This window comes from Falco punctatus, assembly GCF_963210335.1.
Source record: "Falco punctatus genome assembly, chromosome: 9".
NCBI lineage: Eukaryota > Metazoa > Chordata > Aves > Falconiformes > Falconidae > Falco > Falco punctatus.
In genome coordinates this window covers 47,722,775-47,736,695 of record NC_137589.1, presented here as the reverse complement: position 1 = coordinate 47,736,695, position 13,921 = coordinate 47,722,775, and the positions used below count along the sequence as shown (strand labels likewise).

General features: G+C 55.4%; 1 protein-coding gene across 5 annotated transcripts in view; it reads left to right on the top strand.

Annotated features, from left to right (window-relative positions):
* The first annotated feature begins 61 nt into the window (after positions 1 to 61).
* The window catches only part of LOC308069613 (dual specificity testis-specific protein kinase 2-like), a 49,444-nt gene continuing 35,584 nt past the window's right edge, over positions 62 to 13,921 (top strand). The window contains exon 1 of one of the 5 annotated variants that reach the window (XM_080402241.1): positions 62 to 84. Coding sequence is in view for 4 of the 5 variants with exons in the window: in XM_080402236.1 (XP_080258362.1) it covers positions 9,525 to 9,927 (403 nt within the window). In the remaining variant the exon portion in view is untranslated. The other 4 variants (XM_080402240.1, XM_080402239.1, XM_080402236.1 and 1 more) reach the window with 4 other exon arrangements.

Genomic DNA, 13,921 nt, shown 5'->3' with positions numbered 1-13,921 from the left:
GCTGCTTCCCCCCGCGGCCTGGGGGTGCTCCTGGCTGGGCCGGACGCCCCCCCCTGGGCCCCGTGGAGGGCGGCAGGGGTCGGGGTAGGAGCCTCAGCGCCAGTCCGGGAACGCAGCGGTGGGGCAGGGTGGTGAGGGGCCTGTGGCTGTAGGCCTGTAGCGATAGGAGCGAGGGGCCTGTGGCGATAGGCGCGATGGGGTGGCTGGCGGGGGTCTCTGTGCCCTCTCTGAGGGGCTGTGTGGTGCCTCGCAGCCCCCTGGTCACGCTGCTGGCCGCCGCGGGCAGCAGGGGTGCTGTGTGCGCTAACTGCTCGTCGTGGCTCAGGGCTTGGTGCCGGGACCTCCGCGTGTGGCTGAGAGTGAGGAGGGTCAGCGCTGGCACTAGGCCACTGTGGCGGCCCCCCAGGTCTGGGGGGAGCTGCAGGGTAGGGGGACAGGGTGTCCCCACCCTGGCCTTGCTGGTGGCTTCTGCTCTTCAGACCTCTGCAGCGTTTGCCTCCTGGGGCAGAATCGTGCTGGCCTTTGCAAGGACCAAGTAGTGGTACCTCTGGGCCCCTCCGTGGTGGGGGGGAAGAGCTGGGGAGGAGTGAAAGCCGCTCAGCTCAGTACCTGGTAAGCGTGAGGGAAGAGGGAGTGCAGCACAGGAGGAAATCAGGGTGAGGATCAGGTTTGTTGGCTTGTGGTCCCCTCCCCAGTGAGGAACGGTGGATGAGGGAGCAGCAGAAGAGAGGAGGTCTGGAGGGTGCAGCTGTGTGACCATAGCAGAGTGGCCCCCCATGGTGGTGATGCACTGGTGGCCCTGTGGCTGGGCATACTGGTGAGAGAGGGAGCTTGTGCTGCTCTGAGAGCCAGTCACAAGCAGCGTGAAATCAGTTATTGGGTGATTCCTCTAGGTTTTTAGTTCCTGAGGGAGGCCCCAGCAGGTACCCCAAAGGGTATGGAGCCCTGAAAGAAAAGGGAAAGGGAGAGATTCACATTGTAAACAGGACAGGCTGGACCTGCTACTGTGGCTGTAAGTAAATTCAGCAGTACCTGTGATTCAGTGTGATCTTGTTAAGCCAAGTGCTTTATAAAGATGCGGAAAAAAAAAAGGCCTGGTTTTACTCCATAGGTTCAGCTTATTCAAAATGTGTCAGACACCCTACAGGATGACTGTGAACGTCGTAGAAGTTTATAAAGGAAGGGGTTTAGCTTACTGAAGACCAAAGGAGCTGTTAACAGGAGAAAGATTTATGGGATGTGTTCATGGGTGGGAAGCTGCAGAAGCATTTTCGTGTCCTGCTATTACCATCTGCAACCACACAGTGGCAACCGCAGCGTGGGCGATTGCTCTGGTTCAGGTGGCCACAAGGTAACAAAACCAGGTAGGAGTCAGATCTAGCCTGCCTTGGCGTGATGGAAGACCACCACCAGTCTTCAGTGTTGAGTGAGTGAGTGAGTCTGGCCAGGGCTGCTTTAGGGCTACAGGAGGTAGAGATCTTACCGACTTGTTGTCTGAAATGTGCATAAGATTTATTCCTGATAGACTGGTCACCTGATTAAAAAATTGTTTTTTAATGCATTAGGACTTAAACAGTGTTATGCTTACTTTATGAACTTAATCGAATGAAAATATTAGAGGAGTTCTGAGCAGGACTTAAAGTACATTATTTTTTAATTAATTTCCTGCACTCCCACATTTGTGCTTTCAGTAAGAGTCGTTATAATGAAGACTTTGAAATCCCTCATTTCTGGGGGGCTGTTGTTTTTAAAACTGTTTTCGCGTGATGCTCCTGAGCAGGTTTATTTCTGCAAAGGATGAGGCTCAAGCAACTTTCTTCTCGCCTCCCCGGAGAGAGAAAGGCTGTGATATAGGAGTCTCTTCTGCTTCATAAACCAGTGGATAGTCTTCAGACCTGTTGGTTTAAAATGTGAACTGGTACGAAGAAAACTAAACACATTAGCAGGAAATTGTTTGCTTTTGCAGTAGAGAGAAGAGGCTGGAACTGGTCCTTGGAGTGGGTCCCGTTTGGGCTCAGGGTGAAGGCTGCGCTGCACGCAGCAGGATTAAGATCTTATTTTTAGACTACTGCTTAGATAAATTCTGTCCCAAAGAGCTTTGCAGAGTTAGGCTACAAGTAATGGCTGTGAGGTGTGTAATCCAGGGCTTTAAGGGAAGAAGAAAGGATTTGTACTCATTGCCAAGCTTTATGAAGATGTTGGGGAAATCTATGAGGTGACATGGGCAACGACATTTGTCCTGGGGCGAGGAAAAGGTTTTTCACCAAAGACACTTGTGTAAACCAATCCTAATAAAATAATAGTTTTAAAAAGGCTCTTAGTATCTTCAGAAATGTGTCTTCAGAAATGAAAATACTTGCTGGTGGATTGGGCAAAGAGCCAAAGGCTTTCCAAGATCTGAAAAAAGAAAAAAATAGTCTGCTTTTGTCCCTCCCCTGTCAATAATATTAAACTCATCCAAAGATACTGAACTGAGAAAGACAAGTCCTTCTCTGGTGGTACTTTCAGACTGACAACCTGGGCAGCTCCAGCTCCACAAGCTCCTTCCAGTCTCCCTTGGTCAGATCCTTGGCCTCAGTGGGATAAAAGAGCAGAGGGTGCTTGGAGTGACCTCTGTACCCAAACAGTGTGATCCTGTATTTTGGAGGCTGCATTTGAATTTTGTCGATTCATTTAAAATCATGCAAATCCTTCTGTCTACCCTAGGTTAACTGTTTCGAAGTTCCTGTTCTGTGAAAGTGGAGAGATCAGATGCTTGTCCTGTTTGCACTGAGCAGCACGTCTTGCTTTAATAACCTGTGGCACTGCGCTGCCTTTCTGTGGATTGATTTCTGTTGTCTGTCTGCTGAAGGATGGCTGGTGTAAAGGTCTCTTGGTCTGAGCTGGCGGGATGGAAACGGGATGTTCAAATGTATTGAAAATAGAGGGGTTAAGCATATAGTCAATTATAAATAGCCTTGCACATAGTAAATTTTGTAACTGAAGTTTCCCTCTATGGAAGAATTAGGATCTATGTATCTTCGTTTACAAAAGTTCCCAGAATGCCTTGGAAACCGAGCAATACCTATTTGATGCTCAAAGGCATCCCCAGCAGGCCTTCATCGCTGCTCAGCTCGGGGGGCTCTGTGGGGCAGCAGTAGAGGTGTCGGGGCAGCGGTGGGGTTTGGCGCCGTGGGTGAGCGCTCAGCTCCCTGATGAGCCATGGCTGAGGCCGAGGGCTGTCGGTGTTCACCTGTGTAACTCCTGAACCGCAGCCAAATGAGAGCGCAGCCTCCCTCACTCTGCCTGCTGCAGTGGTTCCTGGCAGAGCTGCCTGGCTTCCCTTCCCCTTGCTCCTCTGGCTGCTTGCAGCAACAGCACGGAACAGTCTTGGAGCAGTCTTGCTGAGAGTGAGAATATGGTGTGTTTGAGCACTATGACCTTACCTCTGCTTTCAGCTGGTGGCCTGGGAGCATCCCTTGGAACAAAAAAAAATGCAGGTTTATTTTGCAAGAAGTCCCTATACTTCAGCGTGTGGAGCAAGTGGAGAAAAATACAGGAGATGGTCAAGGATTCAAAAAGAGGAGCACTGGACGTTGGCCTGTGTACGCGGAGATGGGAAGCTGGCCCTGTAATTGCAGCGAGGCTGAGGTTACTTGACCAATTGGTCTTGTGTATGCCCCAGGTCAGAGCTAGAAGGGGGGCACCACCTCCCCGATCAGGTGCTTGTCATGCTCCGTCCCAGGCCTGGACTTTTTGCTCTTGAGTAAAGAGCAGAACCAGGCAGCTGAGCCAGCTGGTAAATAGTTTCCCTTACCTCCTTTTGAATTAATTTTCGGAGGGATTGGTCTTCAGATCTGGCTCACAGGATGGTCGGTGCAGAGGCTGGTGCTGGCACAGGCTGGAGGGCAGGGGGAAGGTGCAGCCATGCCTTTGAGCAGCACCAGCATTTTTTCTGGATTGCAGAAGTGGTGTAGCCCTGGAGAATGCTGAGGGGCAGGTCTCTCAGCTCGCAGACATGTGATGGAAGGCTGTAGCGCCTGGCTGGGAGAAGGCTTCCCTGCAGAGATTGTGCTTGCTCTAATCCTTTTTTTTTTTTTGGCCTGGTGATCATCAGAAGAAAGGTTTGACTATGTCATTTGCTGTTCATATCCCTGTAAAGCACTGGGTGGATGTTCCCAGGACTGTGCTTGCTGCTGCTTTAAGCCAGAGCTCAGCAGAGCAGCACTGGAGGTACAAAGAAACCCTGTGTCTGAGGAACACGGCAAGCAGGGAGGGTGTGGTGTGACGCTGAGCCTCGGATGCAGGAGGTGACGTGCAGTTTGTGTGTGACCAGGTGCTAACACCAATCCATGTACAGGCTTGCCAAGGCAGAACATGTGCACGCTGTGCTAAGTGGTGTTACAGTACCAGCCTCCTGATAAGATTTGTCAGGAGGTCAGGTTTAGCGGCACCATGACCTTGGTGAGGCAGTTAGCTGAGGAGTGATGGGGCTGCCAAGCTGCTGCGGGAGAGCTGGGGCTCGCAGAGCCGGCTGGGCGTGAGGCTGGCTCCATCGGCCACCTCTGCCACCTGGGCCAGCACCGCACGGGGGTGGCAGGCTGGGGCTGTGGGCATTGCAGCCTTGGGAGATGCTGTGATCGGTGCTCTGGGGTGCACCACATCTGCCAGTGGCGGTTGGTGGCAGGCTGCTGCCGGGACCCGCAGCTCCACACTGCAGGGAGGATGGGGCACAAACCAGAGGGACCACCCGGCTACTGTGCAGCCTGGAGAAGGTGTCGGTGAGAGTGCTGCTAAAGGGGCTCTGCCCCCAAGAAATTGCACTATCACTGCTGGCTTTTCTTAACTTGAGCGGTCTGCGCACTTCTGGCAGGTGTTCATGCCCCAAATTTACTCTGCAAGCAATGCCTCCAAATCCAGTTGGGAGTGGGGCACAGGCGGGCTGTGTGTGACAGATTCAGTGCCAGTTGGCTGTTTTGGAGAAGGGCCCAGCTCATCCCCGAGTAAGGTTCAGGGACGCCAAAAGCTAAGGGTGATTTTTCTTAAGCCAGGAAACTTGCCTGTGGGCAGGAGTGGGTGGGCTGGTGGTGACTTGCGGGGGTCCCTGCCATGAGTGGTTGGTTGTGCAGAGCAGTTGGACAGCATCATGTTTTGCAGGCAGGAGAGGTGAGACTAGGGATCTCCCTGCACCACGCTGCTCCTGCCGGAGTCCAGGCTTCTGCTGTTTTGGCACAGGGTCCAGCAGATCCCACGGCTTGGGAATGTGCCGAGGGACACCACATCTGCCCCTGCTCGGGCTAGCAGGCGGGAATGTTACCAGTCCTCAAGGATGTTCAAGGACTAGGTCTTGGAGGCAGCCACTAATGGGTGCAGCAGGCTGGTGGGAGGAGTGGACATGGGTGTGGGACAGGGCGCAGCAGCCACCTCAGGCCTGTTTAAAGGACCACCACAGTAAGCCAGAGCCACGGTGCCTGCAGGGTGTCATGTCAACCAGATTTTTCCTCCTCTGGGGTGTGAGAAGGATTTGCACACACGATTTGTCAAGCTACAAACTTCTGCCTTCTGGCAGGACCCGATTCTGTGGCGCTGTATTCAGTGTCAACAATCTCCTGGTTGCTCCATGTTGGCAGGAGGAGCTGCAGCAGATGTTTTGGCAGACACGGGCAGTCCCTGTGCTGACTAGAGGTGCTCTCCAGGGGTTTCTTTCAGTTGGGTATGCTGCTATGCTGTTCTTGGTGTCTAAGAAGATGCAAGCTCCTACCAGAGCCTCTCCCATTGCTGAACCTTGAGGCAGTTGCTCTGGGGTGTGGGTTCTCAAATGTCTGCTAAAGCCTGCAGCACCTCCTACGCTGGGAGCACAAACAGGGTCTCACTTCCCCATTTGTTGCCTTGTTTTCACAAACCCACGCACCTCTGAGGTCTTGGCCTTTCTGTCAAATGTGGCTGAAATGACAAATGAGCCCCAAAACTGTCCAAGGCAGGACTAACAAATAGAGGCGCGAGTCTTGTCTATGAGATACCTCCCAAGGAGCACAAAGGGAATAAGTATCTTGCAGTGCGACCTACAGAGTGATGTCAGGCTGTGCTTTGCAGGACACAGTGTCCGTGAGTTTGGGTCTAAAAAATGCAGGTGCCTGGACCCATCTCAGGTCTCTCTGTGTTCCTCTCTTTGTTGCTCTGGTTTGCAGGCCTGGCTGGGGGACCCAGGGGTCCCTTTCCCAGGGGCAAAGTGGCTGTCTCAAGATCAGGGCATTCACTGAAATGCACCTGGGCCCCATCCCTTCTCACCAACAGGATTTTCCATATGCTAGACCTTTTCTGCTAGGCTTTCTTGCACCTGCCAGAGGCTCCTCTTCAGTCTGGTGCTTTAGGACCACATCTTGGCTGTGGCCTTCACATCTGTGGTTCTGTCAGTGATCTTTCAGCATCCACCTGCAGAGACCTCCCGTGTTTGGGACAGGCAGCCGTCACCCTACAAGTTCTTGATGGGGTGGTGTGGCTGCTGGCCGGCTTGGAAATGCGCAGAACCGCTTGGCATCCTGGGCTGGGCTTCAGATGAGAGGCTTAACTGGCTGCTCAGCTCCTCCAGGGACAGACACCCTTTGACCTTTGTTTAATTACTTCATTGACAGCAAGCACACAGGAAAAAAAACAACCTTGACAACCTCCCAGGGTCCTTGATAATCCTAAAACGATTGAAAGCAGGCTGGAGGAAGGTGTTGCAAGCCTCCATCAGAGCAGAGCTGCTGCCTGATCATGCTGCCACAGACGTGTCAGAGCCCCTGCTCCTGCCTGGGGTGCCTGAGGGCTGGGGGGGGCTGGGGGCACCAAGGAGGCTGGGAGAAATGGTGGCATCATTGAAGGTGTTGCCAGAGGAGAAAAGCACCTGGACAAGAGAAGAGAATTTTTACAAGAGGAAACAGAAGCGGCTCTTATACCTGGGTCTTCTTGTGGTTTTCTGCAGAGTGATGCAGGTGCTTCTCAGCCATCAACACCGTGAAGTTTGTTGCTGATGCTGTGTCCACTTAAAAGTGGTGATCCCGGTGGGTTGCCCGTCTGGTGTTCATTCGCCTTAATGATGTGCGCACTGGGACCACTGGGCCATCCGGCTGATGTTGGGCTGCCTGTGTGGTGTTCAGCTGGATTGGGCCTGAGCATGGGGACAGCACCTCTGCTTTGACACCCGCTGTGGATTGCTCTGTAGCTTGCAGCTTGCCTGGCTGGCTGTAAGAGCAGACAGCTGCTGCTCCGGCTGCTCTGCGTGCTGCTCCTTGCAGGGAAAATGATCTGTGCTTGCAGGTGCGGCAGGATGACGTAGCAGGGTGCTTTGTGGAGCGTGGCTGGTCATGAGCTTGGGCAGGTGCATCATGCGGGTATGCAGTCTGTGTGTGGGGAAGAGCGGGAGGGGAGAAAGGAGCTGGGGTTCTCTCACTGCAGCACTGGATGTGTTGCTCTTGCTGATCGTTGTAGAAGGAGGAGGCAGGAGGGAGGGCAGCAAAAGCAGCAGAGCTTGCCTGGCAGCAAGCCTGGCCAGCCATACCTGAAGCAGAGATGGCTCTGCAGTGAGGAGAGACGTGCCTGGGACTAATAATGGGATGCATCTGCATCCTAATGGGAGGTTTTGGTCATGGGAGCTTCTCTCCACAAATGGACCTGCTTGGCTGACCTGTTGGATTTGCTGAGACTGCTGACACATCTGCCCTGTCATTGGGGTTGATTTTAGTCCCTGTTAATCCCTTTCCCAGTTTCTCCTAAAGGAAATGGAGCCACAGAGCCATAGGTACCGACAGCCCCGGGGTGCCAGTCTGCTAACGAGCTCCTGATGCCACATGTGCAAATCTGCTTCTTCCCACTGTGTTTTGGTGTTGGTCGTAAGGAGAATGTGCCTGAAATGGTCACCCATTCGAGGGAGGAGTTTGTAGCCCAAAGTTGTGGCCTGACTTGCCAGCCCACCTGGGCCGGGCAGCTCCGCATGCCGCTGCTTGTTGTGAGTCTCGGTGCGGTAACTGCCCAGCCAGCTGCTGGGAGACCCTGCAGTGCAAGGATCCTTCTGAAGATGGTTTCTCGTTGTACAGCTGCATCTTAGCAACCGTGTTTACAAGATAGCAGTAAATGGGCAGTAAATATTCTTAAAGTCAGGTACCTAGAAGTCATTAACAGCCTTAACAGCTAGCTGCGTCTAAATGCTGTCTCTCTCTACTGGACAGTGGCTTTGAAACTGCATCTTGTTGATCTGCAGAACCTGCCTTTCACGTGGTGGGCACAGCCCCTGGACATCCCAGAGAAGGGATTGCTGTTGTATCCCTTGTTGGGGGTTGTCATGTATGAGGGGCTTCAAGACATCGTGTCTGGGGCCTTGGGGACATGCAGGCAAACCCTGTGGTCTGTAGCAGCTAGATGTTGCTCTCCACACGTCAGTGCCCTGTGCCACCCTGAGGGAGGGGGTCTGTGGTGCTTTGGGGGAAGAGGGTCCATAAAATGGAGATGCTGCTCCCCCTGATTTCATTCTTATTGGAGGAAACAACCCTGGCTGCTTAATCCCTCTGCAGAGGGGACTTAAGGACCCTCACCCAGGAGAGCCTGTGGGGCTGCACCAGGCATCTCCCCTGGGATAAACGCTGCTCCTGCCTCTGTGTGCCTCCAGCTGCGACAGCGTGGAGGGTCCCCAGGGAGCCAGCAGGGCTGGAGAGGAGGGCAGGGGGCCGGCTGCCCCTTTTTGCCAGCACCTCTCACTAGCCCCTGCTCTTCGGTGGGGACAGAGGGCTGAGCACGTGCCTCGGTCCCCTGTCCTGGGGCACACTAGTGTCACTAGTGCAGCACAGATGTTTCTGGCTGTGGCTGCCCAATCTCTCTTGTTGCCAGCTGTGTTCCTCAAGTCCCAGCTGCCTCCTGCTCATGACCCAGATTGTTGTTTGTCTTAACCTCATCAAATAACCGAAATGAGCCCTGGGTGCTCTCGTGTTGGGGTTGCTGTAACCCACAGGGCAGCCTCACCCCTTGTCGCAGTAGAGGTTTTATTGATGGAGAAATGTTGCGGTGCCCGTTGCGCAAGTGAGAGGTCATCCTGCTCCTGTCCCATGGGTCTGTGGGGAGCTGGAGTGCATGGTGGTGGGTGCTGTGCGGCTGCCCCCCACAAGCACCCTTACCCTGGGGGTGAGGGGAGAGAGTAGCAGCTGGGAGAGGAGCCAGGGCTGGAGGAGAGGTGAGAAGGCTGGGAGCAGGAGCTGGGAATGGAAAGCGCTTGCTCTCCTCAGGCTGGGCTTGCACGAGCTCTGCTGGCTTTGTGCGAGGACTGGGGGGTCCTGGTGCCGGGGTCTGTTGTCATTGAATGCTCTGGGGTCCGGCAGTGGTGTCCTTGCGAGATGGGCACATGCCCCTGTGGTGTTCGGTGTGGGAGCTGCCTTCCCTCTGCCCAGCGCCCAGCCATCCTCCGGGAGCCAGAGCTCTGGGGGGCTGCCCGGGGCAGGGTGGGGGGGCGACTCAGGCAGCCACGGTCCCATTGTGGGGTGGGGGGGTTCCTGACCTAGAGGGGAGCACGGGAGGAGATGGTTGGGGGTCGCCTTTGCTGTGCTTCGCGGGGTGGGTGGGTGGGTGTACGATGCCGTGTGCTGGGGGGGCGGGGGGAGGCCCTTTGTCTCGGGAGGGGCTGCGGCACCGGGGGTCGCGCTGGGGGCAGGAGGGGTCCCGGGGAGATGGCGCCTTCCTTCGGAGGGGGGGCCGGTGCACGGCACGGGGGTGGTGCATCGCGGCGGGGGCGGGCGGGGCCGAGCCGAGCCGAGCCGTGCGGGCTCACGCCGGGGGAGCAGCCGCTGGGCCGGGCGGTGCAGGCTCACGCCGGGGGAGCGGCGGCCGTGCCGAGCCGGGCGGTGCGGGCTCACGCCGGGGAGCGGCGGCCGTGCCGAGCCGCGGGCAGCGAGTCCCGCAGGAGCCGGGGCCGAGCCGCAGCAGGTGAGTCGGGGGTCGGGCCGGGCGGGGGGGGCCGAGCCGCGTCCCGCCGTGTCCCCGCCGCCCAGCAGGTCCGAGCGGGCGGGCCGCCCCCCGCGGGACAAGGGGCACCCCCGGCCGGGGCCCCCGGCTCCTCTGTCCCTTCTCCAGGGGAAGCCCCGGGCGCGGGGAGCGCGCCCCGCTCCCACCGGGCAGGCTGCGGGGCAGCCCGGACGCGCCGGGTCTCTGCGGCACCGAGCTGCGAGGCGGCACGGTTGGGTTAATTCAGCCCGGCTGATCCCGGTGCCGAGATCCTACCTGATCCAACCTGATCAGTAACCGAGACCTACCTGATCCCGGTGCCGAGAGCCTGCTGTGCGCTTTGTCCAGCAGGCTCCCGCTGGAGCGGCTGGACAGGGGCAGGAGTTTCTGGGGGCGATGGAGAGGGGGAGCGGCCTGGGGACGGGGTACTCTGGCCGTTCTCCTGGCCCGGGATGGTCCTGAGCAGAGCCAGAGGTGGTTTCTCAGCTGCTGGCCCTGGGGACCTACTGGGTGGTCCATAGAGACCCATGTCTCTGGCACTGTCCCCATTTTTAACTCGGAGAACGGCTCTGGGCTTTTTGGAGGGCTGGAAAGAAAAAAAAAAATGTAGATCCCGAGGGGTGGGATAGAGTTTGTGCTTGGTGTGCAGTTCCTGGGCAGTTGATTTGTGTCACCTTTCCCTATATCTAAGCAAGTAGTTTTCCTGTGGTGCTGCTGCTCTGATGCTGCTTGTACCTGCTGTGCAGGTGCTGGCGCAGGTGGGTTTGCTGAAGGAGAGGGGGGTGTTCAGACCAGTCTCTGCTTTGCAGAAAAGGTCCCTCTTCCCCTGCCCTTTCTTGGTGCGACTGGCTTGGAGACGTGGATCTCCGAGATCCATGAGAGAGACAGGGAACCACTGGGGGGATCCAGCGGAGGCTATGAGGATGATGAGGGGACTGGAGCATCTCCCTGATGAGGAAGGGCTGAGAGTGCTGGGCCTGTTTAGCCTGGAGGAGGGAAAGCTGAGAGGGATCTTACCCATGTCTACAAAGACCTTAGGGGCAAGAGAACAGGACCAGGCTCTTTACAGTGGTGCCCAGCGACAGGCCAAGGGGCAGTGGGCACAAACTGCAACACAAGTGAATGTGAAGAAAACTTTTGTTACTGTGAGGGTGACCGAGCACTGGCACAGGCTGCCCAGAGGCTGTGGGGTCTCCTTCTCTGGGGACATTCAGACCCCACCTGGATGTGACTGTGCAGCCTGCTCGAGGAGAACCTGCTTCAGCAGGGGGTGGACTAGGTGGCCTCCAGAGGTTCCTTCCAATCCTGACCATGCTGTGATTCTGTGATTCAGCCGTCTGCCCCAGAGCAGCCCTAGGAGTAGGGCCTCGCCATGGCAAGGAATGGCTCGGGGTGGCCCAGGCAGGATTGTCCCACACCTGTACCCCAGCAGCTCGAGTTTCTTTCTTCCATTTCCCTGCTAAGTTCAGCAATTCCAGTGCAGAAGCAGTACCCAGGAGAGAGCACGCTTAGGCTACAGGTTCCTACTTTCAGCTGCTATCCTAAATGTATCTTGTTCTTCTTTAAAAGAACAACCGACAAACTCACACAACAGGGAAAACCAAGTTAGAGGCAATGTAAAACCTTCATGCAGGGTGTAGGTAAAGCTGTGGGGTAAACAAACGGCAAAAAGCCAGCCTTGAGTAGCGAAAGGATTGCCGTTATCATGCAAGGTCAGTCACAGCCTGGCACGAACCTGCAGGGGCCGAGCAGACGCCATCTGGAGCTGGAGTTCAACGTGGAGCTATCTGCGTGTGGATGGTTATAAATCACGAGAGTCAGGGTGCTCCCGTCCTCCAACAGAAGGATATAAAATCAAGCTGGACCTGAGCAGTGAGGCTGAGGGATGCCCCAGGCTGCAAACCTGGTACATCATGGGATGGGCCAGTCAGTGTGGGGAAGACCAGGCAGCACTGAGGGTCCTACAGGGACCTCGCTGGTCCTCACCTGGCCCACGGTCCTGCCTGGCATGTATTTGCTTGTCCTTTTCCCGTTGAATCTTAGTCTGCCAGGAACGGGTACTCTTGCAGGAGCGTTGCTGCTCACAGCAGGTGGGGAGGCTGTGTGGGGTGAGGTGCAGCTGTGTTTCCAGCATCTCTGATCCACCAGGGAAGGTCCTTCTCACATAGTAAATCCCTCAGCAGTCCCCACTGCTGATGCTTGCTGTGATTATTTCTCCTTAAATTATTCGCCCGGTGATTGTTAGGTCTGGTGCTTTCTAGTAATGTTTCAGAGGATCCCAAAGCAACGTGTAAGCTCGTGGCCTGAAGCTGGAGGTCCTCTCATAACCAAAACACCTTTCTACACCAGTTGGCAAAGCTTTTGGGAGTATGTTCAGTATCCTTAGGCTGCACCTAAAGATGTACCTGCACCTGGGGAATGATCCAGGAGTTACCTGGAGAGCATGGGGCATAAGGGAGGAATGCCAAAATTGCCATTTATGGCAGAAGTTGTGATTTTTCTGCTCTCCAGCTGTGTGGAGAGAGCTGCTACTCGTCTGCCCTCTGAGCACAGAAGCTGGTTTTCTTCTGCTGGAGACTGGAAGCCTGGCAGTTTCCTGCAGTCAGAGTTTAAAACATTCAGGGCTTTAAAGAAAACACTTCAGGGTCATTGCTGCTGTTCAAATTCAGTCTTGCATAATCTTCTCCCCTAAGGGCAGATTTTGCAATGAAAACTTTATGTGAGGGCCACGGGGCTTTGACTTGGAGCACAGTTTCTGAGGCAACCTTCAACTTTGAGCACTGATGGCAAGTGCCCTGTTCCTACCCCATCTGACCTTCAGCGTGAGTCTCTAAGGCTAGAGATGGGCATCTCCTGCCACCGAACCTGAGGTGTCCCTGTTGCCGCTATTTAGCAAGTGGTTGGCTGTTGCTGTGGTCCTCCCCTGTCCTCAGTGACAGGTGTAATTAGGTAACGGTGCTGTGGTCCTCCCCTGACCTCAGTGACAGCTGTAATTAGGTAACGTGCACTGACTGTGGGTCAGCTCCATACTGCTGCAAGTTTGTAAGCTGCTGGAGTTACAGTGGGGTGGGAACGGGCCTTGATGTGCTGGGAGAGGTAAGCTGCATGAGCTTGCTGCTGCAAGAACTGCATCTTTACCAGCCTCCTACCGCTCAGCTGGCTTCCAGGGTTCCTCTCTGCTGCTCTCCCTCCTCGGTGTGGAAGTGGGTAGCGAGTAAGTCAGTGTACAAACCCACCGTGGGCATGAGCCTGCCAGCTGGGGAGTCTGCTGGCCACTCTGCTGCTCTGCCAGCGCTGGGTTAGGGGCTCTGCGGTGACATTAGGGGATGGGAAGAGCCTGCTGCGGGGGGCAGTGCTGACAGAGGCACCCAGGCTGGTGCTGAGGCTCAGCGGGTCTGATCCTTGCTCCCTGTGCAGTGGGCTGTGCTAGCGAGCTGTGCAGCTTCTGGCCAAAAATTTAGCTTCTGGGCTAAAAATTTATGTAGTTTCAAAAGCTTTATTGGGCAGAGTCATAGAAGAAAAACATGCATGGAGAACTATCCATACAGATCACTCTATCCCGGCTGCGCTGAGCTGGGAGTGGGAGCCTGGAAGGCAAATGAGCAGAGCCAGGTCTGTGAGCCCAGGGGTGAGGGGTCCCTTCTGACCCCTCACAGCTCAGACCTGACACCCCACCTTGACACTGGCTCATCACGTGGCCTTTGGCAAGTCACTTAACTTGTTTTTCTTACGTTTTAGCTTTCGTTTTTCCATCTGTTAGCAATAGCCAAGTCTTCCTGCTCTGCAGTAGTGGACTGGTAAGAGATAACATCTGTGCAGAGCTGGGATCGCCTTAGGGGCTCAGTCTGCTGCGCCACATTGATATGAAAATGCTCACCTCAGGTGTGAATCTGTTTCTCTTTCCTTGGCCCTTTGGGATCACAGCTGAGTGATCCCTTGTTCCCTGGAGAGAGACTTTACTGTATTCAGTGTCCCC